Source organism: Bos taurus, chromosome 1 (assembly GCF_002263795.3).
Source record: "Bos taurus isolate L1 Dominette 01449 registration number 42190680 breed Hereford chromosome 1, ARS-UCD2.0, whole genome shotgun sequence".
NCBI lineage: Eukaryota > Metazoa > Chordata > Mammalia > Artiodactyla > Bovidae > Bos > Bos taurus.
Window position 1 is genome coordinate 69195494 of NC_037328.1, and position 27645 is coordinate 69223138.

A 27645-nucleotide genomic window follows, 5' to 3' on the forward strand; every position below is an offset into this window, starting at 1 on the left:
GGCAGTGAGGACCTGGCCAAATCACCAAAAGAAAGGAAGGGGATCACACACTGGGTCAGAATCTCGTCAGGTCTCTGAACAGCTGTCCCCAGAGCCTCCAGCAGGGGGCAGCAGGGCACTGTGAGCAACAGCCATCAGCGTCACCGAGGAAATAGCCCGAACTTCCACATCAGGTGGAAGCCTGGAGCAATTCATTCTTTCTGTCCCTGGCTCAAGAATGCTGTGCCCTTACAGAGCCACCTGGTAGAAAATTAGACTTTGAACAAGTTAACCATGTCATCAGGAAACCCACAATCAAAAGAGAAATCCAACGTTTCTTCTGAAATCATATTTTTCTCAGTTTGGAAAAGTCACAAGACCATCCTGTGTCTATTTTGTATATTTACCTACATTTGGCTTTATTCCAAAAAGGATTGAAGGCAGTTTCACCAAGCCGCAAGGTCTCTGTTTCATCCTAATTACACAGGACAAAGGAAACACGAATCTGTTCATATTTTCCCCAGGTCATAAATACGGCTGTTTATTAATAGACATTTGTCTTAGCATTTGCTGAAATGAAGTAAAGGGAATTTGGTCCAAGGCTGAGAACAGATGAATCTGGAATGAAAGCCCAATAGCCTTGAAGTGATGCCAGCAGCAGCTAAGTGATTAGTGAAAGAGATGTTACAAAAAGGAGCAGGTACCTTGCTTGTGAGGCCTGCTCTTTGTACCAGCTTGTCATTAGTTACACTTAATGACACCTAGGAAAGCCCCATCCCTTCTCCAGCGATCAGTTTCCTTGTCTATAAACAGGGGATAGGATCAGATAATTTGACTCAGATATGGAAAGAGAGAGGCCTTAAAGGGCCCTGCAGGAAGGACAGCCGACAGGAAACTTGTTATAATGTGTAAGAAGTCACTTTATGTGGAAGCCACATCTTGACCCTTCTTCATCTGCACAATTCGCAGCCTAACACCTGGGACACGGGAAAGAAGCCAAAGAGGTGATCATCACAGTTTAGAACCTAAGGAAAAGCTGGGAGTGTCCAAAGACATCTGCTCAGCCCTCCCTGGAGTGCCTCCCTGCCCCCGCCAAATGCCCGGAGTACTGCATGGAGCTCTGTGTGATGAGCCCTGGTCTGGAGTATTGGACTGGCTTGTGTGGTGTCCCTGCTGGGGACTTCAGAAAGGTAAGTGCATGTCATGAAGAGTGTCAGACACAAAATCTTTTGGTTTTAATCTTTACTTTCAATCCCAAACAATCTCTTTCCTTTTCATTACAAAAGTACTAGATGAACGTGGACAGAAAAAAGCTGACCTCTGCAAACTACATGCCTCCAACAGGAATCTCGATCCCGTCACCAACACCCACGTGCGAGGCAGAGACAACAGGCAGGTAATTCTCGGGAATCAGAACTATACATAAATGCACGATCATTTTATTTCATACAAACATGATCAACATGAGCGAAGCCAGACTGGATTTTACACACTCTTGACACTCCCAAGAGCCCTCTCGTGGGGCCAGATCTGAGGCCCAGCCCTCCCGGAAGGAGGATGTGGCCCGCGTCTCAGTAGTTCATTGAGACGACAAGCTGGATGTGCTGAGGAGAGCCGAGAGTACCGTGGCCAGGCTTGGAGGGGTGGCCAGCCGGCACAGCCAGGCGCCTTCCTGCACAGGCTCCCTGCCCGGGCTTGCCGGAAGGTCTCTGCGCTCGGTGGAGCAGGGAGCAGCGATCAAGCCGAGCAGCTGTCCAGAGCGTGTCAGTCTCTGGCTTGACAGCTCGCCCCCTCCAGCCCTCTGAGGGGAAGGAGCTGTCAGTCCACTGTGCCATTGTAGGATTTGTTGAACTTGTTGAAGGTGAAATCCACAGTGTGCGTGGAGATGGGCTTTCTGTACAGAGGGTTTGAAGCCTAGAGAACACAGAGGGTAAAAGGACACGTGTTAGTTCATTCACTCATTCGAACACACAGGGTTGGAGGCCCTTCCAGGGTCAGTCACCAGGAGGGCAGCGGGCTCAGCGTGCGGGTGGAGGTGCCTGCCTTGTGCTGCAAGACTTGCTCCTCCAACCCACTGGCCTGGAAGGGCCCCGCCCTTCCCTGAACTTTCTCTCTCCTTCTCTGAAATGAGGGACCTTGTCCATCAGATGGTCTCTAAAGTCCCTTCCAGTTTTAACAGAAACTAACTAGGACTTCAGGGGGCACTCACTGTGCTCTGTCCTTGGGTGACTCGCAGTCTGCTTTCGGAAGCAAGGCACACACAGACATTGCGATAGACTGTGGGTAAGGGGATCCCCTCCTGGGCTGTGTCCAGACCGTCCAGACTCCCCCTGCTCAGGCTGTGCCCAGCACCTCTGCTCGTGAGCCTCCTGACCTGGATGTGGTGTGGGGCTCTGTGCAGAGTGTTCAGAACTGGGTACACACCACCCCTCAGGCTTCACTTCTTTGTTCTGAATGCTAAAGGTGTGAGGGGGCCTCTGCCTGAACTCAACTAGACCCCTAAGCTTGACATGTTTCCCACTTCCAGCTTCCCACTGGCGTACCATTTCGTAGCGGGCCCTGGATCGCTCACTCTGGAACTTGGCGAACTCTCTCCGGTCGTGGATGGTGACGAGCAGCTTCCAGATGACCAGAAGTGCAAACCCAGTCAGGAGGATGCTGCCGACTACAGCCAGGAGGATGGTCATAGCACTGGGGGCGGTCCCACACTCTGGAGGACCAGGGCACGGTGAGCAAGCTGCCGGCATCACCATGCCCCCCCCTCCAACCTCAGGCCCACCAGCTCTCCCCAGAGGCCCTCCTGTGCTTCATAAGACCCTCACATGGCTTCTGGGAGGTGTGGGTGGCAGGTGGGTTTCTCCAATGCACATGAAGTAAAAGATTCAAAGAAGGCTGGTGACTGTCCCAAGGCCACACAGCAAATCGAGGGCAAAGTCCAGGAGAACTTGGAGGCTGCTCCACTTTTTCCCCACACACCCTCCGCACGGCTGCAACCCCCAACTCGAAGCACCCACGCTCCAGCCCGGCCCCGCCGCCCACGCAGGATGCTGGACCATGTCTCAACTTTCACATAAATGGTTTCGGGAGTAGACCAGGCGGCAGGAGGTTTCACGAAGCCATTCCACAAGGGCTGGGCTGGGGGCCAGCCAACATTTGTAAGCCCTTAGTGTGCAGCCTTTGGAGCAAATGTGCTTATTTTCAAAGAACCACAAAGACAGTGCTTGGAAACAAAGCCTCATTCTTCAGGCGTGCATCCTGGGCTGAGACCACAACCCTTCCCTCTGCCTCTGCCTCGGGAAGGCATGTTATGTGGTCTGGCCTCAAGTGGAAGCAGTTTGCAATGCTGTGAACTCAAGAGAGCAGATCTTTTCCTGCGCCCTCACCCCCGCTCCAACCTCCTCCAAAGAATAAAAGGGGTCATACCAGAAACCCTAATTATCCCAAGGAAAAGGGCTACTGGTCCCCAGGCCCGGAGCATGAGGCAGAAATGTCCATGTAGGGTCAGAGCGTGCCGTCCTCAGTGGCTGGGCACAGCACTTGTGGGAATGTTAACCCAGCGCTCTGCCCTTCCTGGACTCCACTCCAGGAAGCGGCAGCCCAGCCAGGGCCATGCATGTACCAGAGCTCCCTGATGCCTGGCCCTGATGGTCCGGCCCTGCCCTGCACACTTGCACTGCCGCCGGCCATGTAGGTTAATTGTGTTTTGTGCTTACCATCACCCCTGTACCCCTTCCTTTGAGATGAGACACTCCCCCAGGGCAGGGCCCTATCCTCCTATAACTCCCATTCCCTCCAGTCACAGCCCCCCAGCTCCGCCCCAGCGATGGTCCCCAGATGAACACTCATCTTTCTTCTGAACTACAGCAGTCAGGTAGAGGAGGCCTTGGATCCTGATCTTCACAGGGAACTGTGTCCCTCCCCTCTCTGGAGTTTGGAAAGGATGGTGAGGAGAGGATGGGTGACACATCAGAAACCAAGCGGCCCGGGGGAGCAGACAGGGCCAGGCCTCACCCACCTGGCTCCCTGAGGACCGTGAGGTTGGACTTGCCACTGGGGAGCTCTGAGTAGGTGAACATCATCACACAATCCTTGGCGGTTTTGTAGAAACAAAGCACAGCCTCCTGGTCATCTTTCACTGCAAGAAAACCAAGCAGAGATGTCCTAAGTATCTCTCTGAGTAACGCGGAGCCACTGAGGGATGGGGTGAAGAGCCAAATCCTGCCCCCAAAGAAAAGGGGTGCAGAGGGGCCGACTGGGAGTCTCTCATATCAAGAATGCAGGCCCAGCACTGAGTTAGACTGCCCCAGGGATGCCAACTCCCCTCCACGTGAGGGAACCTCTGCAGCACTCACTGTGGGGATGTGGGAGGAAAGGAAGCACTATGGCCAGGCGGGCAGGACAATGGAACTGGAGAAAGAAGAGGCTGTCCGGCTGCCCGCGGAGGCCTGAGTGAGAGCTCGCACTCGAGCCCCCTGCCGAAAGCCAGCTGCAGGGGGACGAGAGTTGGCAGTGCTGTCCTGAGACGTGAAATGAGCACGCCAGGCCATGAGGCGAGAGAGAGACTCCCAGCCCCCAGCATGGTGCACACTGCTTGCCTTGCTCCCCGTGCGAAGAAGCTCCTTTCCTCACACTGCCTCACACCTGCTGTCCCCACATGGCTGTCACCTGAGGTGAAGGCGCCACCCTCCCCACCCCCTCCAGTCCCCACCCCCAAGGCATTATCCACAGTCCAAGGCTTCCCTGGGTCGGGGTTAGACTGATTTCTTAGGGGGAAGGAAGCCCGGAAGAGTGTGAAGTAAGAGGGAGGCCGGTGATAAGAGAATGACCCACAGGTCCTGAGTAACAACTGCAGGTTATGTTGTGACATGGAACGCCTTCCAGCTCCACCCTCTGGAAGCCTGTGGCTCAAAGGGGGCTCTACCTGGGACCAGACAGTTTTGAGTGGTTATCAGATGCAGAGGCCTGGGCTTTTCCTCTCAAACCCCAACCATAAGCCCAGTCTGGCTGAGTGTGAGCAAGTGTGTGTGTGTGTGTGTGTGTATGTGTGTGAAAGCCTGGGGGAAGGAAGGAAGGAAGGATAACTGCTGAATTCGAATAGAAACTGGGCTTTTCCTCTCAAACCCCAACCGTAAGCCCAGTCTGGCTGAGTGTGAGCAAGTGTGTGTGTGTGTGTGTGTGTGTGAGCCTGGGGGAAGGAAGGATAACTGCTGAATTCGAACAGAAACTTTCTCTGTGAAGCAGCTGATTCAGGTCACAGCTGTGCATGAACAGCAACATTTGCTCCAGAGCAACAGAGTAGTCAGTGGGTCAGGAGAGGCATTGCCCTGTCTTTCTGTGGGTGTCCAGTCATGAGGCAATGGCCCAGGTCTGCAGGCAGAACTTGCTGCGAGCCAGGTCTCAAGTCACAGGACAGAAGTAGGGCAGGAAAACTGGCATAATGAGGCCAGGCTGGGGAGGGTGGGGGGCTCCCCATTGGCTCCCAGGTGCAGTACAAGCCCTGGCACACAGTAGGTGCTCAGTGACTATGCGCTGATGGCATTCATGACTTGGTTGCCATGATTTGGCCAGAGCATCAATCAAGACCAGGGAGGCAGGAACAGGGAGCAGAGAGACCTGCAGGAATTCTATCCTGGGTTCACCTGGACAGAATGCAAGCTCTGCCTTGTCTGATGCCAGCAGCATCAAGAGAGCTGTGCTGGGCTGAGGCCAAATGGGGCAGAGACTGGCTAGCTGGTCACCAAACATGGTTTCCCAGCTTCCTGCATTTCCTGGATGGCATTTCCCACCATTCCTGCAGTAAATGTGGCCGGGTGACTGAATTCTGGGGGGAAATTACATGTACCCTTCCAGGTCCAGCCCATGTAAACCTCCCATCCAATCCTTCCCTCTGTCCTCCCCATTTGTAGACTCAGTGGAGAGGCTTCTGAGGGCATGGGGGAGGGTGGAACCAAAACTGAGAGGGTATCTGGGCTCATGAAGGACCAATGGAGGCTCTGTCAACCAGGAACATCTTCACTTTCAGTGAGTGACAAACCAACTTCTGTTTTGTTAAGTCACTGAGGTTCGGGGCCTGTTTGTTGTGGCAGCTGACAGTACTTATTCTAATACCCCAACTTCTCAGGAAGCCTGGGAGAAGATGTGGCTAGGAAGGGACTGGGCCCAGGGACAGGATAGACACCGATGAACAGGGAGAGCCTGGAACCTGTGCCCTAGCCCAGGTACCCCAAGTCCTCTTGGGGAGCCAGCAAGGACTGGCCAAGGACCTGAGGCTACTTCCTAACTCAAGGCTAAAACTAGCGTCCTGTCTGCCAGGCAGCCCTGAAGATCCCCACAGGATAGAGTCTCTACGTCTCTACATCTACTGCCAGGATCCAAAAGGGGCCAGCTGCCCAGGCCACTAGGCATACTCACCGATGGTGTCCACCCGTGTGATCACCTCGTCCTTGCACAGGTTTTGGCAGGTCTGGTTGTCAGCTGAGCTCCCTGAGTGAAGCAGCAAGCACTCGACACAGTCTCTTTGGAAGAGAGGCGATAAATGTGGGTGTTAAATGCTGTGGATCAGCTCCACACATGTAACCGAGTACATGCCCCAAGAGTGCAGATCCCAGCCCTCCTTTAGGCCCCTGAAGCTTTAACTTCTGCCATCTCCAGTTGCTTAGCCCTACTGTCCCCGCCGTTGCCCTCATGCAGGGAAGCCTGAAGGTCCTTGGAGGAGCCTAGGTGAGTTTAGAGACGTGTCTGGTCCCCATGTCAAGTTGCAGGCTGGAGGCCTTTCAAATTCTGACACCAGGAGCCACATCCACCTGCACTCCGCTGTGTCAAATGCCTCCCTGAGGAGTCTGCCCAACACAGGGAGCTTCTGATGATTAAAAAAAATATATTCCTGGCCTTGAGGAGGGGTTCTCACACCCCCGTGGCCCAACTCCCAAGATCCCCACCAGGAGACCATCACGCAGGCAGGGCTCTCAGCCCTCCTGCACATTAACCTCTCTGGGTGGGCTTTTAGGACATCTCTGCAGGGGCCCAGCCACACCCACAGAATCTGGATCTCTAGGGCTAGAGCCTGGTCTTCCAGGGATTGAGCAAAAAGGTGAGGGCTAAGGACCACTGTCCTGGAGACTCGGCCCTTTCCCCTTCTCCCTCCCAGACAGAGCCCACGTGGCATGGGAGCCAAGCTCTAACGGTTCATTAAGATTGTTGTGGAGGGGAGACAGGGTCCCTAACCCCTCTGGGGGACTGTGGGGAGGTGCATAAATGGGGTGGCAAGAACTCAACTCCAGGGAGAAGTGGGTTGCAACAAAACTGCCAGCGGACTGTCCACTTGCAGCTTATGGTGCTCAGTGACCTGCAGGGAGGAAAGAGATCCCCCAAACAGGGGCTTCTCCAGGAAATGGGGTGAGGACTCCAGAGTTAAGCATGTGGGGCAGGCCACTGCCTCCTTGCAGCTGTGTCCTGGCACCAGAGTGTGGCAGGGGTGAGGGGGAAGCTTACAGAGCCTCAACGACACAGGGGACAGCAGTCCGTACCCCACAGGCCTATGGGGGCCAACAGGGCTGTGTGTCCGGAAGGCTCTCTGGGAAAAACATGGCAGGAAATATAACTGCCACGCATTAGGTTTCTCATTTTCATTTTTAAATTCCTTGGGATGGAGGAACCAGTTACTACATTTCCAGGACAAAACCTGTGCAGTAGATGCCAGGCCTGAAGGGAGCTGGGAGCGTTTCATTAAGTCGCTCTATTTTACAGGCGAGGGAAATGCGGACTCAAAGGCAGCAGGGCTTAGCACCCAGGACCCCCGCCACTCCGTCAAGTCCCTTCCCAAGTCCTTCCTCTGCTTTCTGAACATTGAGGAGGACTGCACAAGTGAGTAGATCATGGAGAGAAAGCAGATAAGACTTTCTTACTAGGGTTCTAATAGTTTGAAGAATTCAACCATTCCAGGATGGGCCACCAAATTCCTCTCTCCCGGAATGACTTCATGGAAACATTCCGGAGTTAAACAAGTCGGAATTGCTGCATTTCCCCTGAGGCAGAGCCCAGTGGGCGGGTACTGAGACTTGGCTGGGCACCAGGAAGGGGTGGCTCCTCCTCTGGTCCTTCTCACTAATGCCGCTGTCCTCCCCCCTCCCCACAATTAACACACTGCAAAGAAAGGTGTCTGGTTCTGGTCTCCACTAGGATTCACCACGGGGGCCTCCACCTGCAGGCCCTGCAGTCAGGAAAGGACAGGCCTGCTTCCAGGGAACATTCCCTCATCATCCACACTGGCAAATCAGTTTAACCCACGTGCTCCTCGCACTGGGTTGAAACTTGTGATTTATTATAGTCACGTATTAACATAAGTCTGGCCTTTAAACAAACAAGCTGCTGAGACACTCTGCGCAGGGAGTCTGTTAATTGAAATCAGCTGAGGCTGAATATGAGCTCACCCAAGGTGAAGTGTGTGTTTGGTTAGTTCTAGAAAGTGGAGATTGCCTGCTCTGAAGTACCAGAGGGGGAAAAAAAGGACATAAGGCATTGGAAGTCCGGTGGTTCTCAGCAAAGCGGTGAATAGAAAAACAGCCTGAAATGAGGCACTATCAAAAGGACTTCATTTTTTTTGTTGTTTTTTTTTTTTAAAGTAGGCTGTGAAAGAGGCAGTGTCAGTGTGGCCCAGAGACAAGTAAGAAGGAATAGTGAGGTTCCTTGATGGCATCTCTTTGCTCTCCTTGCTCCTTTGGTGTTGTTTAATGGATAAAAAAAAAAAAAAAAAATCCATGTCTTCTTGGAAATGAATGCTTTAAACATTTAAAGCTAAGGCTGTCTTCCCAAGCGGCCTTTTAACTGACCTAAGCCAACCCTTTATTGCCCTGCTACTCCAGAGGAAGGCAAAGAAACAGGTCTTATCAGCTTTTATTGCTCCACGTGTATTGTCCTGGCTTCATCCCCACCTCCCAACAGCCTCACATGCCCCAAGGTCTGGGAGCACAGACTCCAAAGGGTTGTGCTGGTGGGAGCTGGGGGGAGGGTGCCTCCCTCAGGCATTACATGTTGATAATGGCTGAGAGTCCAGGCTCAGATGGCCACAGCTATTTGGGCTCCAGACCCAGGATCCTAACCTCCTCCCCTGGGATGTTTCCATTTGCATTTCTGCTGTTTCTTCACTCTTAGCAGGTCTACAGTGGATCTGTGTTTCTTTTCCCTTACTCTGCCTGGCTTCTCTCTAATTACACAAAATAAAATCTGGCCCTGTCTATCTTGTCTCTCCATCTGCGGCCAGCTTTCAATTACCCACGCCTGGATTATTTGTGGCAAACATCCAGACAGGGGCTTTGCCACCCAGAACGTTTCTGAGTTCAGACTGACCGGCAGCCCCAGCCACTCGGGGAGCATGACCTCCTCTCATTAGGAGCCTGGGCCAGGCATTTGGAAGGGATATCTGCCAAAAAAAATTGCACAGTTGCATTTCCCAGCCAAAAGGAAACAACGTCTGTATTATTACTTGTTTCTGATTATCTGTGCCCCTCCCTCCTGGCCCCTCAGCACGAGGATGACGATGGCGCAGCTGCTTCTCTAGCAAAATCAAGGAAAGCTGTCACTCGAGCTCTCCCGACGCCGTAACTCCCTGCTCTCCTTCATTCCCTCTCATTCGTGCTCTGTCAGAATGTGGAGGCAGAGCTGCGAGGTCAACTGGGGAACGCGACCCTGTGGCTGGGTCAGTGGAGGCCTGGAGCCTGTATCTGGACAATCTCTGCATTCAGCAGCAGCACGGAGACCCGCTCCATTATCTGTGCAAATGGAGCAGAAAATTCAAAAGCCACTGCAGTTTGTTCCTGGCATGCCTTATCTAGGTCAGGTGCCCTCCTGTCCAATCTACCTTCTGATGATGTTTTGTTTAAAGCAGTATTTTCTATACAGGGAAGGTGGCCTGTGAAACACTGGGAGATGTTAATGGGGAGGGTCAAATTTATTTGGAAAAAACATGCATGCTGAATGTCCTTTTGAAATACTCAGTGACAGAGTAAGGGCTCAAGAAGATGCTATTTTGGTACCAAAATCAATTCATTTAACCTAGTAATCTGGTAATTTCTAAACTTGAATAACAGTCTTTGCTTTTTGTTGTTCTGTTTTGCTTTTGTGTTGTTTTTACAAAATCTCCATGGAACCAGAGCTTCAAAGGCCCTATTCTAGTTCATGCGAGTAAGAGTTTCATTGCCCTACAAGGTTGCATGGGCAAGGTGTGGGAGATGGGGAGTGAGAGCCTGGTGGCCCTGGAGGCTGACTGGCCAGAGGGCAGGATGGTCTGGGGGAGAAGCTGGGGTGGGGGCTTTACCTCTTTGTGCTGCAGGCATCAGGGCAGGTTGGGCACTTCTCACATGTCTCCCCAAAGGCCCCTGGCTCTGTGCACTGGCACTGCCCGCAGACGCAGTGCCCACGGTCGCTGCAGATGTGGCCATCCCTGGCCTGGCATGTGCTGATGTCTGTCGAGCAGTTACAGTTGTCCCCAATATAACCTGCGTGGCACTTGCATTCTCCGCAGTGACATTCGCCATGGCCTAGAAGGACACACACCACACATCAGTGCCAGCCTGCTTGCACGAACACACAACCAAGCTGGTGCCTGCCACGTGCTGGGCCCTGGAAATGTAACAATGAGACACGGACTGTGCCCTCAGACTCTGACCGGGCAGACAAAGAGGGCCTGGTGCCACCACAAGGTGACACCCAGGCGCCCAGGCGGTGCATGTCGTCCGCCGGGGCTGGATGCTGCTCCAAGTCGGTCCAGAACTTGGCCAAGTTGTGCCCTGGACCCAGGACCCCAGAGGACTTCTTCCTGTCTCCCCGGTTATGTGACTATTGTGCCCTGGACCCAGGACCCCAGAGGACTTCTTCCTGTCTCCCCGGTTATGTGACTAACAGCCCCAGGGCCTGTGGATGTGACCCCCCTGTAGCAAAGGAGACTTTGCAACGTGGTAAAGTGAAGGATTTTGAGACAGGGGAGATTCTCCCAGATTATCCTGGGACCCTAAGTGCCATCACAAGGGTTCCGTGTAGGAGTAAGGCAAAGGGAGATCTGACTGCAGAAGGTGGTGGCCACGGCCAAGAGAAGCAAGATGCTGTGCTGCCAGCTCTGAAGACAGAGGCAGCGGCCTCAAGGAGCCAGGAACACAGGGAGCACAGCTCTGTAAGATGGGAAAGGTGAGGGAAGGACCCTCCCTGGAGCCTTGGCAGGGACTGTGGCCCTCCTGGTACCGACACTGTAGCCAGGGAGAACCATGGCAGACTCTGACCTCCAGAGCTGTAAGAGAACACACTGGAGTCGTCTTCAGTCACCAATTTGTGGTAACCTGCCACAGCCACAATGGAAACGCACACAGGCACTGTCCCCGAGTCTCAGGGGGATGCTGACTCCGGAGCTGTGGCCAGAGCGGGACGATTCAGGAGCAGGGGCCAAGGGCGCCAGCAGCTAACACTGAACTCACTACGAACGTGTCAGGCTTTACAGCGTGGGCTCACGGAACTCTTACAACCATCCCCTGCTCACAAGTGATGAAAACGACACACGGAAGGACAGAGCAGCTTGAGGGTGGCCACAGCGCCAGGACCCAAACCCAGAGCATGGCTCAAGGACCCACAGTCTGAACTTGAGGACCTGTAGCCTCTCAGGAGACAGAGTAGGCCCTAATCATGAGGAGAACCAGCTGAGGGTCCCCCAGCTCCCCCGTGCAGGAGGGACCTGTTTGCTCCACAGCCTCCAAGGGAAGAGGGGCCGGGCATCCCCTCCAAGCTCTGCAGGCATCAAGGGAAGGGGGGCTGCTGGGCTCAGAGGACTGTGTGTGCGCCAGGCACATGCGTGCACCTGCTGGGCAGTGAGGCGCATGGGGAGTGCCAGCTTCCAGGGGGGTCTGACTGTTCATGGATCTCCTGTTCTCTGTGCTAATACAGTGGAAAGCAGTGCTCCAAATGGCAGTTTTTTAAAGTCTTCCTTACACTACTACTGTAGCATACTTTCCTTTCTCATGCCATTCTTCTAAGACTGATACCAAAAGGACCAAGAATTTGTATTTACTGAGAACCCACAGACACACTAGCAGGAGACCAGACAGACAGGGGATGGCGTCAGATGTCGGGGGAGGGCTTGCATTCTACTCCCACTCCTGAGTCAGCTGTCCTGATTGTTGGGTCTCAGCACCTTCTGTGAGGCCCCCAGCGAGTGTGATCCACAGTTCAGGTCAGGACCTAACTTCAGAGCGCCGCTTCACCCCTACTTCCTTCTTGTCCCCCTCTCTGCCCAGTCCTCACTATAGTGCCTGGGACCTGCGGGACGCAAGGGTGGCCATCTGGAGCCAACAAGCCTCCCCCACCAAACCCCCCACACATGGACCACAGCCCAGGGACGCAGAGCCCTGGCAGACACTGCGCTGGGCAACAGCCTCCCCACTTCACAGGCAGCGTCGAGGCATATGGCAGCCCTCTGGGAGAGGTGAGGAAAGCCAGGCCCAGCCAGGAGGAGGCTGCGGAATGCAGTTTAACTGCCTGGAAGCTGGCATGCGGTCTGTGGGCCACAGGAGAGAGAGCAGCACCTCTGGCTCAAGGGTTACGGTTAGGGGGGGAGCAGAGCACACAGCCACTCCAGGGAGGCAGGCCTGCACACCCCTCCTCTCCACCAGTCCTCGAACAGCCGTGGCAGGCAGGAAACCACCCTCCACAGGGAAGTCTTCCCAAATGAAATGGATCCAATCCACATAGCTAGCTCCCTCACTCTCGACCTTGGGACCACATTGGTCAGCAGCCTGTTTTAGATTAAAATGGTTCACTGTCAGGGTAATTTCCACCACCCCCCCCCCAACATTTTATTATGAAAATTCCAAACCTGCAGCCAAGATGAAAAGACTGTGGTGTGAACATCCGCCTGTTTACCAGCTCTCCCACTGCCAGCGTGTTACCTGCTCCATCACACATCCCTCCCTCCTTCCATCCATCCATATATTTTTAAACGCATCTCAAAGTGAGTGCACTTCAGGGGTAGGTTTTTCATTAGCTCTGGCCTCTCCAATGGCTTGTACATAGCAGCATCTCATAAAGCAAAAATATCAGAAGAGGCATGGCTGGTGCCATATTTACATGCAGCAAAGACACTACTCAGCCAGAGGGACTGCTTTGTTTGACCTGGATGAGTGTTGTTTTCCCTCTTACTCTGTATTTGGCAGCAATGTACAATGAACCAGATGTAACCTGACAACTATTCCAGACTGTCAGTGGTTTGGAGAAGAGGTAGTATATTATTTTTTGTGGTGAAGTGTGGGTATGTGTGTGTTGAAAGAAGAACTTGCTCCCCATTGTGACTGAGCATCTCACGTGAAAAGATCTGCTCAATGAGAAGATAGCAAAGTTGCCAACTGCTCGTACTTTCCCCCATGATTGTTGACTGGCAAGTAAACCCAGCTGCCTCAGGCACATATGACCCATGAGAACCCAAGAGCTCCAAAAGCCAGCCCAAGGTCAAAGCAGTTGAATGTGTCCTGGATCTGGGGTGTGAGCAGAGTTAGGAGTCACAGGCAGGAGATACTAGGGGTCAGTGGTCACCAATGTGGCTCCATGGTGAGGGGCAGGACTCATGGCCAGAGATGTAAGCCATCCCTGGAAGCCGCGCCCCCAGCACCTGAGCAGCGAGGACATGGAGAGAAGGAAACGCTGTGCAAAGAGCCTGTGAGTGAGGACACAAGAGCTGTGCCATTAGTGGGGGCAGCAGGTGGGAGGCACAGAGGCCACAGGACTGGAAAGTCCTCATCCATGGGGCTCTTCGGCTTCTAACAGTTGCCAGTTCCAATGCAAAGTCCCAGCAAGTCACACTAGAGAGAAGCCACGCTTGGTGGAGTGGCTGAATCCGCCTAAGGGCTGTCCTCAGGGACTCCCTGGATGGCCCCAGTTTGTCCGTCAGGTGATCCACTGCCTCCCAAGACAGTGGAAAGAAGCTACAGCAGAGAGGGGCGCACGCGGGGCGCACGCACCTTGCCCTCCTTCACTCCCACGCAGATCCTACCGTCTAATCAGGGGAGTCTCTGCCAGGGAGCCTGGGATTAGCCTCAGAATCACCCTCAACACCGTCCTCCAAGGACGGCCTCCCAACCAGAGGAGCTGGCAATAAGGCACAGCCACGCGCCATCTCAGCCTAAGCTTCCATGTCTCCTCCAGAAAGCGTGACCTCTACAGAGTGTCACCAAGCATGTAAATCTGGTCACAATGTATCCTAACCCAAACATCTCAGACCCTGCAGTTGGGCCTCAACCTGCCTTTCCCTCGACCCACACATGCAGATTTCCACATCCTCTGGTCAGCCCTTGGCCTCTCCTAATGCCCTAGGAGGACCATGTGTTATTAAAATGACAAGGGCCACTTGGGTCCCGTCCCCAGGCTCAATAACCCATCTATTACCAGGAGAGCTGCATGGGGAACGGGAACACCCAGAGGGCCGAAGCAAGGAGTCCTCATCATAACAGAGCTCATTTATAATGCTTCCCCAGCACCTTGGCAGAGTGTGCTGAATTTCATGATGCCTGTTTAATACTCTGCAGACATAAAAAATATTTTCATTACATACAGATAGGGATACTGAAGGGCATGTGAAAGCACTTTGTAAGCTGTGAATTGCTACATGTGCAAGTTATTATTAGTACCTTTGTTGGAATGATTGATAGTTAAATGGACAGGAAGTTGTAAATGTGTCTATTTATACAGAATTTCAGCTCTACAGAATTCAACAGCTTTCCATCAGCAAAACGGTGCTTGTGTGGGCCACGGGCCAAGACGCAGCCCCCTGCCTCCCTTGATAAAGTAGAATGCGGGCTATTCAGAGGCAGGGGTGCCGTGGAAGCCGGCAGGAAGGAGCTGCTGGAGAGGAGGGATGGGGGGCTGTGAGGAAGCCCAGCCAGAACCAGTGCTCTGCAGAGGCCAACAAGGGCAAATTCTACAGTGCAGTGGGATGTGAGGGTGGAATCCAGTGACAAAGTGGTGAGGCAGTGGCCACAGACAGCATGGCAGCTCCCACAAGGAATCCGGTTGTTCAGGGAAAGGAAGAGATGGGGAGGAAGGAGGCTGGGGATTTTAAAAAGGGGATATTTAAGCATCCTTCTGATTAAAGAGAAAGATACAGAAAAGAGAAAATCTGGTGGCAAGTGGAGGGATCAAGGGAAAAACAAACTCTAAAGAGATCACAGCAGAAAGAGACTGAGGTGGGGAGGAAGTGGTGGGGGGTGGTGAAGGCAGACTGAACAGCTTGGGGTGAGGGCTGTGGCCGGAGGAGCTCAGGATAACCCTGATCAGCTGCATGAAGGGCTGGGGGCTGTGCATACTTGTTCAAGTGTGTGAACCATGTTCAAGTGTATCCTGCACCACTGGCTATGTTACCTTGGGCAAATCTCTAAACCTGACTGATGATCACGTCCTTATCTGTCCATGAGGACAGTGCCTTCCTCATGGGAGTGTCTTCAGAAATACTGATGTTACTGCAAATCAAGCCCCTAGTGCAGCAGCTGACACAGGACTGCCCTTGGAGCGGAGCAAGCAAGGATCAGTGCTCTGGACAGTGGTCACAGCACTGTTCCGGGGTGATGAGAAGACAGGGATGAGAAAAAGTATGGGACTGTGCCGTGGAAGGACACAACTTCAAACGGGGGGAGTTCAAGGGAGTGGAAAGCAAGGATCTGCCAGGCGAGGGGTGACTGACTCAGATAGGAGACAGCCAGGCCCCCTGTCCTCAGGAAAAGGAGGGGTGGACATTCCTGCATGAGGCAAAGGGTGAAGGGGAGTAAACACACCACAGAACATGGGTGATGGGCAACAGAGCAGGGATACAGGAAACATTCAGAAACTGAGGCGGTAGAGTGGTGGCTAACACAGGGCTTCTGAAATCAGGGAGCCTGGGTCGCCTCCTGATTCTGCTATTTGCCAGAAGTGACTGATGTTTAACCCCTCTGCATGTTGGTTTCTTCACTTTAAAAGAGGGCCAATAGGGGCTTCCCTGACAGTCCGGTGGTTAAAACTCCGTGCTTCCACTGCAGGGGGAATGGGTTCCATCCTTGGTTGGAAAACTAAGATCCTGCATTTATGCCATGCAGCATAGCCAAAAAATAAAAATTCAATAAACTGTAACTTCAAATAAAATCTAGAACACTCTTTAAAAAAATAAAATAGGGCCAATAAAGATGCCTCCCTTGTAGGCTTGCTGTTATGAGTTCAATCACTTAACCTGTATAAAGCACTTGTGTCTGACATGTGGGCTTCCCTGGTGGCTCAGTGGTAAAGACGCTGCCTGCCAAGCAAGAGACTCAGGTTCGATCTCTGGGTTGGGCATATCCCCTGCAGAAGGAAATGGAAACCCACTCCAGTATTCTTGCCTGGGAAATCCCACAGACAGGAGCCTGGTGGACTAAAGTCCATGGGGGTCACAAAAGTGTCAGACACAACTTAGCAACTAAAGGACAAAAGTGCTGAGTTAATGCTAGCTAGCTCCATCGTTGTCACTGTCACATTAGAGGGAGGGTGAGGGAAGGGAAGCTTGGAGCAGATGATCTCAGAGTTCGGAGAGGAAACACTTTCTGGGAGCTTGGATCAAAGACTTCCAAGGTTAGGGAACTCCTTGGAGGCTCACTGGTTAGGACTCAGCGCTTTCACCGCCGGGACCCAGGTTCAATCTCTGGTTGGGGAACTAAGATCTGGTTAGCTGCATGGTACAGCCAAGAAAAAAAAAAAAAAAACAGACTTCCAGAGTTACAAGCTCCCGGAAAGTGACTTAATCCACATCCAGCCCAAAGAGAGAACACTCAGGGTTTGGTTGGACCGCTCGCTGGACCCCAGAGCTTTGCTGTGGAGGCTGACACCCAGTGGTGCCGGAGGCCCTGTTCTGTGTGTGTGTTGGAGGAGGGGAGTGTGGGGGGCAGGGTTCCAGCCTCAGCAGGGAGAGCAGGACGTCTGAGGCAGAGCATATGTGGCCCTCGGCTCCCAGCTGGACGATGGTCTGCAGAGACCCAAGAGGGCCCTGGGGTGACCTCAGGGAACTTGAGTGAGAGCCCTGGGGCTGGAAGAAGGAGCGAGCCAGCCTGGGACGGGGCAGAAACAGAAGTGGGTGTCTTCTCCCCATCTTGGCCCAGCCCAGGAACAAGGGTCACCACAAACGTCAGATGCTTCAGGTACAAATCATCTCTCTCCACAGCTGGTCCAAAAATAGTTTCCATCCAGCTTGGGAACGCACTTCGCTTCCGTCACTGATCAGCTTGCGGCCCTTCCTCTCCAGGCTGAGGAGTGGAGGGCTGCGCGTAGCTCCCTGGACTGGAAGGGTGCGTCCCTCACTCCCGTCTCTTCCTCTCCCACTGGCAGCATCCCTCTCTCATGCAAGTATATACTCCAGCTTCTGCCTCCCTCACAGCCCCCAACACTTCTCCCACAGCCCTCTGTCTGCCCGTCATCTCCTCCTCCTCTCTCTCCCACTCTTCCCAGGACGGGCAGCATGTAAACAGGATGTGGTTAAGAGAGAAAAGAAAAAGAAGGGATGTGGGCTGGAAAACCTCTGTTCATCTGGGTGATTTCCCTGCCACAGAAGTCAGGCCTTGTCTGCGGTGTGGACACCTCTGGGTGACACCCGGGGCACAGCCTCTAGAACTCTCTAACAGCCGTCTTTAAAAAAAGCAGGAAAACCAACTCAGAGCTTTGTGTGCCTCCAGTCCCCCGGTGTCTGTGTGACTCGGGGATCCCAAGCCACTGCTGAGGCAGAGACAGTGCACAGCCCTGCCCTCCTTAGCATCAGCCAGTGTTCAGAGCCGCTCTCTGAGCCTGTGGACACAACAGCAGACAGAAGGGCATGGTCACAGACATCCTGGCACTCACACAGTCTCCATGGTGAACCACAGCCGGATCTGGGCTGCCCTCCTTGTGGCCAAACACACACACAGGCTTCTAAAGGGTCCGTGTCTGTGTCCGGGGCTGGGAAGGGGAAAACCCTCCTGAGAGGCACTCTTCCTGGCGCCTGGCCCAGGAGCAGGTTAGGATTACATAACAGCCGAGTGTTCTCGTGTCGTGAGTCTGGTCCCCATGGGAAGGGCCCCTCCCTGTCTCAGTGTTCCCTTCCATGCACTGGCTTTTGGTGCTGGAAAAAACAGAGAACAGGGAAATGCACAGGACATCTTCTCAGTTCCTGTGAGAGCGATCTCGGCCCGGCTCCGGACGCCTCAGCGGAAACTAAATAAATCTCCAGGGGCAGGAGAGAAGTTGCTCTTGAAGGGTTGTGTCCTTCTCACCACGGGCTTCCTGAGCCTGTAAACACAGCCTGCTCTTGCCAAGGATGAGTTACTGACTGGAGAACTTGCCAACTAAGGGCTGCCCCTCCCAAAGACAGCACAGCGCTCCTTGCTCCACGCCAACCTGGACACCAGCTCTACAGAGACTCTCCTCAGACCCACTCGGCCCTACCCTGCCACTCGACTTGGAACCCCTCAGCTGGGGGCACCTCTTCTGGACGGAGCTACCTACCGTGCAATCTCTCCCAGCCACCTGCTGGCTCTGGCAGCGGTCCAGCTTCTTCATCAATAAAAAAGGCGCAGTGGCTTGTCTATCTCACAGGACTGGGGGAATTCTCTGTTAATGTGCACTACAGGAACTGTATCAGGTACTGACTTTAAGGAATTTCTAATTTCACTGAGACATCAAGTCATTAAAATCTCTTAATAGAGAAACTTTTTGGGGTACTTACAACAGGACGGGCATTGTTCTAAGCACTTAATCTGAATGTTCTCATTAATAGTCCCAATCGCCCTATGTGCTGATATAATTATTACCCTAATTTTTGCAAGTATGGAAAATGAGGCTTAGAGAAGCCACGTAATTTATCCAAAGTCACAAAGCAGGTAGGAGTCAGGGCTGGGATTGGAACCGCATTTGTTTAACTCTGGAGCCTTAACCACTACATGTACTGCCTCTCCAGCCCAGTCGTGACTTAGTCGTGACTTAGTCATAACAAAACAACACACAGGATAAATGTTCAAGGTGACCCAGGGTATTTTGTAGCTTAAAAATGTGCAACAGACCCATGCCCAAGGCTGGTCCTTTTAATCACTGATCATTAAATCCGTCTTGGCCTCCGTTTCCTGTGTGAACAGTAAGGGCGGTAACTAGGTGGGCTCTCCCGTCCTCCACACTGGCACTTGCTATTCCAGGTCAGAGGGGAGAGAGACTGGGACAGGCTCTAGGCTAAGCTACAGGTTTTGGAATAGTAGAGGACAGAAGGCATTTGGGGTGCAAAAAATGGGATGCATTCCTTTGTGAGGATGAATAGAGAGAGTGGGCAGCCTGGAGGGAAGTATTTGAAAAGGAGAGGTGGATGAGAATGGCCACCCAGGGGCTAGACATGGGTCTGTTTGTCTGCATGTGTGTTTGTAGGCGTACATGTTTGCAGGCAAGTGTGTATAGAAACCAACAGAAGGGAAGGAAGGGAAAGAGGGCGGGATGCCGACTGTGGAGGAAGGAGGGCCTGAGGGCTAGACTGAGGAGCGTGAATTTATCCCATAGCCCCCAGATGGCTGGACAATAAACTCCCTTCTCGAGAGGGAGGCTGAGTGCCTCAGCTGGACACTGCAGCGCTCTCCTGGTTGAGTCCTCACACTACAGTCTGCCCTTTCCCCAGGTCAGTGTCCACGTGGCCTCCTCCATCACTTCCCTAAATTGTCAACTATGTCATGACACCCTTTCGCTTAAAACTCAACAGCTCCTCACCACCAAAAGCACAGCTTCCACATTTAAACTGTCGTCCCCAACACACGGGGCTGTTTGAGGCCTACCTCTCGAGTCTGTTCAGCTGCCCCTGTGCCCCCAGGCACCCCAAGTTCTGGCCATTCCAAACCACTCCAAGCTTCTGAAACATGCTGAACTTTAGCGTATCTTTGTTTTGAAACAATTACTTTGGCTGCAGTATATATTTGTTTTTTTATATGTCTGGAGCATATATTTGTTTTTAAACAACTACTTTGGCCGCAGTATCAGGAGTAGAAAAACTAGGACAGTGGCAGCACAGATGGGGAGAAGACGGATTTCAGACAGAAGAGGGGAGTGCACAAGACTTGATAGTAGAAGGAATGCAGGAGTTGAGGAGATGGTAGCAAAAAGGATGATTTCCAGGTTTCTGGCTTGTACAGGTGGATGAAAGGGGGAGATAAGGAAAATCAGGAGAGAACCACGGCTGGGAGGAAGATCATAAAATCAGTCTGAAACGTCCTGAGATTGAGGTGCATTTAAGACATACAAAGCTGAAGGGAGCTTGGAAGCAGGTCTGAGCAACCGAGCAACTTAAGGGTGACTGAAGGTGTGGGCACAGCGAAATGCCCAAGGGACACTCTAGAGGAGCAGATGGCTAAGCCGTGCCGCAGACAATCCCAGCACTGAAAGAGGTTCAGCTGCTATTCAACACTCAGGTCAAGACGAGGGCTGATAAGCCTTAGACATAGCAGGACACAGCCATATGGGGCCTGGAAGACCTGCTCTGGCGGAATCGTGGGGCTGAATCTGAACTGGACTGAGGTGAGGGCTGCCTGGGAGGTAGTTCATGTAGTCGGTGGATGCAGACGAATGTTCTGAGGAATACGGCTGTGAGAATGGAGGAGAGGAGCTCACAGTGAGGGGGATCAGGGGTTAAGGGTTTCTCTTTCTCTATTTTTTTTTTTCTTTAGAGTCCTGAGCATGTTCTTAAGTCAACTAGAATAGTTAACAGGGAGAGTATAGTACACATCACTTATCACACAGATACATTTGTTTCCCCATGTGACGCATCTCATTAGCCTGCAAACCCATACAAAATCAAAGGCGGTGTTTTATTTTTGCTTGCCCAATGCCTAGCATGGTGTCAGGTACACAGTAGATGCTCAGAATATGTTGTTGGCTCTTGGAGGCTGTGAACGCCATCAGGACAAGCCTGAAACCCTGGAGAAGATATCTGATACTGGAAATTAGAAAAGGAAAAGGAGTATTACTGATGTTTAAACATCACTCTCAAAATATTTCAAATTCTCAACAAATGCCCAAGAAAAACAGAGACTGCAGGATGACACGAGAAATAAAAATGAGAAACTCTTTCCTGTGGCAACACATGGCCGTGGTCAAGCAGAAGTCACAGGCTTTGCACTCACTACCGTGACTGCACATTGTTCAGATTTCTCCAGCAAAAGGCTCTTCGGAGATGTGAACAATGATGCATCCTCAGTCCTGGGATCGGCTGCTCCTCTGTCCTTGGCTTAGTGTCAATGAACCAGCCCTGACAAGCTCAGCTGACGCTGCTTCCCAATAGGCGAGGCCCTGATAAGCCCCTCACCCTTTGCCCACATCTGCTGGACTGCATGCTGCATTCTGCATATGAGCGGTGAAATGCAACCACTACTAAGCAAACAAGGCACTGCTGCTTTAAGCTAAACTTTCCCAAACCTCAAGATTACTTAAAGAGGATAGCTCAGGCTGGACAGGGCTTCCCTGATAGCTCAATTGGTAAAGAATCTGCCTGCGATGCAGGAGACCCCGGTTTGATTCCTGGCTCAGGAAGATCCTCTGGAGAAGGGACAGGCTACCTACTCCAGTATTCTTGGGCTCCTCTTGTTGCTCAGCAGGTAAAGAACATGCTCACAATGTGGGAGACCTGGGTTTGATCCCTGGGTTAGGAAGATCCCCTGGAGAAGGGAAAGGCTACCCACTGCAGTATTCTGGCCTGGAGAAGTCCATGGACTGTATAGTCCACAGGGTTGCGGAGAGTCAGACATGACTGAGCGACTTTCACTTTCACTGGCTAGAAAGTCAAGACTCCACTGTCAAAGGCAGCAGAGCCCTCTCAAAGGACATCGTTGCCTTTCTGGTCCTAGCACCTGACTTCTCCATGCTGGTGCCCAGCTGCCAAGTCCCTCTTATTACTGCTGCATTTCACACGAGGGCACCAAGGAAAGGCCTTGGTGTCTGACCCAACTCTATCGATTACAGGGAGATTCAGGCCATGGAGAGAAGATGGAAAATCCCGAGTTCCTTAATGAACTCACCTTTCCAGTTTCAAAGGAGTATGTAATCAGCTGAATGCAATGAACCAGAGTCCTCACAGGCCCCCAAGAATGCTGACTCAGAAAGAAAAACAGAAGGCCTGAGGCCAAGAGAAACAGAGGTGCCCCAGATCAACTTCTCAAGTTTGGCTTAATCTGCCCGATCTGCCTGGCAGGCACTGTGGGGAAATGCCAACCGCATCTGGGGAGACGTGAATTCTCTCCCCTTTCCTCTGGTCACTGCGACAGGATGAGAGGGTGACTATTTTCAACCTGGAAAGCTGTCATGTTGTTGTGGCTGGTGAACAGGTGCCATATTCCATCCTCAGCTGGCCACTGTTCAGAGCCTGGAGTAGCACTCTTGATAGACAGAGTCGGTGTGGCATGTGACAAGAGTGGGCCACGCTGAAGCCTGGCTGCCAGAAGCCCAGCCAAGCCACAAGATGGCAGGAAGCAGCTGCCAAGAGAAGAGAATCCCCTGAGGGTTAGGGTAGGTGGGCTTTTCTTAGGTCAAGGCTCTGGGCCAACCACCACCAGTGGGGAGCATGGCCAACATGCCAATCTTCTCGGCCACAGTCTCCCCCACAGGCCTGATCAGTAACAGCCACCTCCAACTCCCGGTAGAGGAAAACAACCAAATGAGATCATTCACATCAAGAGCATTTTATAAATTAAAACAGGCTAACAAAGGCTCATTTAAGGAAAAGTGGGTCCAGTCTAATCAATAACAATAGCCAGACACTCAATGGCTACTAAGGGGAATGGTCTGTGCCTCTCGAGTAACAGTCATAAAACCGGGCGCCTCGGCTGGCCTCCTGGTCCATGAGTGTCCTTTAGCCTGGTGTGTGCTCTCCTTATGCAACCCAGAGAAAACTCACTGAGCAAAACAGAGACTAAATGTTTCCTAAAATTTTGACCAAAATAAAGCGTACTTATTAGGGAAGACTTGGAAAATTGTGGGCTACATGCTTGAGTGGTGGCAGGAAGGGCTGAACTGGTAATAGATTTGGGAAGGGTCTCAAGCTAGTCAAAATGAGCAAAATTCAGTAGAAACAAGGTTAACTATTTACTTGCAAGGTTCCCCAAGTCTGAATCTATAACCAAGAATCATAAAGTGATTTAGTCCAGGTTCTGGGCCTCAGTTTCCCACAATGCAAACGGTCAGTGCAGGTAATAGGCAGCTGTGTGTGTGTGTGTGTGTGTGTGTGTGTGTGTCTGGTGGTGGCAGGAAACGCAGGAGATGCAAATAATCCTACTATTTCATGCTTGCTTATGGAGAGTACAAATTAGCCTCAGTGTGTTTCCAAGGAAAGACACCTCAAGATACTAAAAAGTGTGTTAAAGTAGATTCTCCTTGCATTGTTACAATGTTTGCCTAAAGGCCAATACTGCAATGTCAAACAACATAAAATAGCAACCTGAGAAGTATATTCCTTTAGCTTAAGGATGATGGGTCACCTGATCAAGACTTTGGGGCTGGGGTTTGTGGACTGGGGTGATAGGAGGTCCCGTCTGCTGGGTCAGAGGGCAATAGGCAAGGGCTCAGGAAGATGTCCAGAAGACAACAAGTCCGAGGGGCCTTCCAGGGATAGACCTTCCTCCTGCCCTGTGTCCTCTGACTCTTGTTTGTAGAAAAGCTTTAGCCTCCTCCGAGGCCTCCCCCAAGTTCCAAAGAGGAAATTTAATCAGAGAAGTGAGAAAATGCAGAAACAAAAAAATGCAGTCAAGAAAAGCAAAATAACAGCTTAGGCATAAAACCAAGTCAAGGACCCTTAGCTCCTCCTCAAGGGCTACTGACATCCTGAGTCATATCCCTGAGCTGTTTTGCAGAAACTAAAGGCCCCACCAAGTAGAGAAAATTGACTGCATGATGATGGTAGACGCCAGACCAGTTGAAATTCAAAAAAAAATTCATGCTACTACTTCACCATAACCTAATCAGAAGAAGGTTCACAAGCTGGTCAGGCTCCCTGCAACCATCACCCCTAATGTGGCCTTTAAAAACTCTTCTGTGATGGTCCTTGGGGAGTTAAGGGTCTTTCCAGCATGAGCTGTCTAGTCTCCTTGCCTGGCACCTGCAATAAACACTGTGCTTTCCTTCACCGCAACACAGTGTCAGTCGAATGGCTTTGATGGAAGTCAGACTAACAGACCCCGGTCGACCTTTCATTAACAAGACACAAAATTTCAGGAGGCTGAACTCACTTAAAGCAACTTCCAGACAGCAGGGAGAGTCTGGATCTGGGTGGAGTTCTTAGGTCAGTGTTTGACAGTTAAGAACACTTACCCCAAAGGAAAACAGGGCTCCATCCAATCCTGCCACACCCCACCCAAAGCACTGAGCAGCAGAGACTTACCATCAGTTATATAACAGTTTCCAAAATCAAGACTAAACTCAAAAGTGACAGCTCAACACTGAAGAAAGGAAACCAAAGTAGCTCTAAGAATAACTATTTTAGTCACCAGAGGTCTCTCATTGTTTTCAACTTAACTAAGAACAGAAAATTTCCTAATGTGTTATTCCATAATATCAAAAAGTTAATGCCACCCAATTCTATACATGATTAAGATTTTATCTTTGGCATTTTCATGGTTTTCTTAGGCTTTTCCTTTGTTTTTAAAGTTTCATTATTTCCTTCACAAGCCAAATTCCATGACCTTGGATTAGGCCTGAAGTTCAAAAGCATGTGCAGAGTCCACATCACAGGCTCCCCTGTCTGCACACTTCCCTTTCTAAGTAGAGAGACAAGGGTAGTAAGGTGAGGTCCAATGTCCAGATTACTCCAGTTTTCACAGTCACTGGTAAATTGCTGCTTCAGATATTTCTGGGATCTGAGCAGTGAGAAACCTGTATGCAGGTCAGGAAGCAACAGTTAGAACTGGACATGGAACAACAGACTGGTTCCAAATAGGAAAAGGAGTCCGTCAAGGGTGTATATTGTCACCTTGCTTATTTAACTTCTATGCAGAGTACATCATGAGAAACGCTGGGCTGGATAAAGCACACGCTGCAATCAAGATTGCTGGGAGAAATATCAATAACCTCAGATATGCAGATGACACCACCCTTATGGCAGAAAGTGCAGAGGAACTAAAAAGCCTCTTGACGAAAGTGAAAGTGGAGAGTAAAAAAGTTGGCTTAAAGCTCAACATTCAGAAAACAAAGATCATGGCATCTGGTCCCATCACTTCATGGGAAATAGATGGAGAAACAGTGGAAACAGTGTCAGACTTTATTTTTTTGGGCTCCAAAATCACTGCAGATGGTGACTGCAGCCATGAAATTAAAAGACGCTTACTCCCTGGAAGGAAAGTTATGACCAACCTAGATAGCATATTCAAAAGCAGAGACATTACTTTGCCAACAAAGGTCCATCTAGTCAAGGCTATGGTTTTTCCAGTGGTCATGTATGGATGTGAAAGCTAGACTGTGAAGAAAGCTAAGCGCCGAAGAATTAATGCTTCTGAATTGTGGTGTTGGAGAAGACTCTTGAGAGTCCCTTGGACTGCAAGGAGATCCAACCAGTCCATCCTGAAGGAGATCAGTCCTGGGTGTTCTTTGGAGGGAATGATGCTGAAGCTGAAACTCCAGTACTTTGGCCACCTCATGCGAAGAGCTGACTCATTGGAAAAGACTCTGATGCTGGGAGGGATTGGGGGCAGGAGGAGAAGGGGACGACAGAGGATGAGATGGCTGGATGGCATCACCAACTCGATGGACATGAGTTTGAGTGAACTCCGGGAGTTGGTGATGGACAGGGAGGCCTGGCGTGCTGCGATTCATGGGGTCGCAAAGAGTCGGAGATGACTGAGCGACTGAACCGAACTGAGCAGTGAGAAGAGCAGTAAGAAAACTCAATTCCCAGAGTTGGAACAAGAGCCCAGAGCATGGAACAAGGCAGGTTCTCCACACGGCCTGCCGACATGCTTAATTTTCAACATCTCACACAAGTCTGGACGGTGAAGGTAGAAGCTTAAGCGGTTCATATCCTCACTCCTCTAACCCAGAAAATTTCTGAGGAGTGGAAAATTCTAGTGAGAACAAACATTTAAAAATTAATTCAGTACTGTGAGCAATTCCAACTCTGTACCCCTGGCACCCGGTAAAAACCTGGCACGTGAGGAATGCTCACTGAGCTCCTCAATGGGATGAATGCAGCACTCTACCCAAAACGAAACGACCTCAGTGAGAGATCACCACCTCAGTGTCTGCAGCTGCACTAAGATCGGATACTTCTACATGACAGTTTTTGAAAGAGCTTTCTCCAGCCTCAGGCTGCAAGATGCTGGATGACTCCAGAGCTGAGCAGTCCAGCTCATCTGCTTCACCTGGCCAGTCTGAAAGGTACATCATTTGCTTATATGACTGACTGAGCCCTACATTTTGCTGTTTTTTCAAATGAACTTGAGCAAGATAAGGATGGAATTTTCACACTCATATATAGTGCCTCCTTGTATTTGCAAAAAGCATCCAGGTAACCATCAAGAAACTGAATAGAGGCTAATACACATGAAAAGATGTGAAGAATTTTCTAGGCTCTCCCACCTGAGGCACTCAGTGGTAGTAATCCCACCAAGAGCCCCTTTCTTCTTGAGAAATTAAATACGTCAAATCTGGGTTCATTCAAAAGGTACTTTTTGAGGCCTCTGTCATGGAGCCACATTCCAGAAGATCCTGTAAGTCATTTATGGAAATTGAAATTGCAATGCAGTGACAGAAGGTAGAGCTGGGACCACAGCTCCAGAGATGGCCACTAGGACACTTACTCTGAGTGTGAAAATTATATTTCTAAAGAAAATAGTATAAACAGAGGGAGAAGCACTTTATAAACATATCCGGATAACTGTTGCCATGGGAGGTGTTTCATTTGGCAAGAATCAATAAGTCTAGAAGCAGGCCATAATGTCAGAGGTGCTTTTAACAGGAAGGGTTTAATACAACCTTGTGAAACCTTCTGGAAACCATCAGCCCAGACCAGGAATCTCTGTTTGGACACTGGTTCTGGCCACTCAGAATGATGCAACTCTCCATTTTTTTATGTCTGGAAGAATAATGCAATTGCCCTTTGACCTCTACTTGCCTTAATTGCCCAAATAACCTATTAGATGAAGTAAAATATGAAGTAAAATACTTAGATATACTTCTATGATCTCACAATCACAAGACCAAAAGCATTCTGTTCAAAATTCTATATCCTATTTGATATAAATTTTCTCAGTATATGAAACCCAAGAAGTAAGCTTTCAGTAAATTATTCCACATATCCCAGTGCAGGCTTCCCTGGTGGCTCAGACAGTAAAGAATCCATCTACAACGTGGGAGACCTAGGTTCGATCCCTGGGTTGGGAAGATCCCCTGCAGGAGGGAATGGCAACCCATTCCAGTATTCTTGCCCGCAGAATCCCATGGACTGGCGGGCTACAGTCCATGGGATCTCAAAGAGTCGGACACTACTGAGCGACTCAGCAGTGCAGGCATTTTAAGAACAGAGATTGCTGAAAGCACTAGGGTTGGGATGATTTCAACAGCTTACCACAGCAGAGTAACTCAAATCCCAGGAAATGCACTGTTTGGGTACAGAAACCAGCAAAGAATAACAAAGTTTGCACAATAACCTCTAATTACACT

General features: G+C 51.0%; 1 protein-coding gene across 2 annotated transcripts in view; it reads right to left on the reverse strand.

Moving 5' to 3' along the window:
• Positions 1 to 1396: 1396 nt before the first annotated feature.
• Positions 1397 to 27645, reverse strand: part of ITGB5 (integrin subunit beta 5) — a 115600-nt gene continuing 89351 nt past the window's right edge. Inside the window, 5 exon segments of one of the 2 annotated variants that reach the window (NM_174679.2) lie at positions 1397 to 1893; positions 2523 to 2689; positions 3995 to 4114; positions 6391 to 6494; positions 10292 to 10514. In NM_174679.2, coding sequence (NP_777104.1) covers positions 1798 to 1893; positions 2523 to 2689; positions 3995 to 4114; positions 6391 to 6494; positions 10292 to 10514 — 710 coding nt within the window. In that variant the 3' untranslated portion in view covers positions 1397 to 1797. 2 annotated transcript variants of the gene reach the window in all.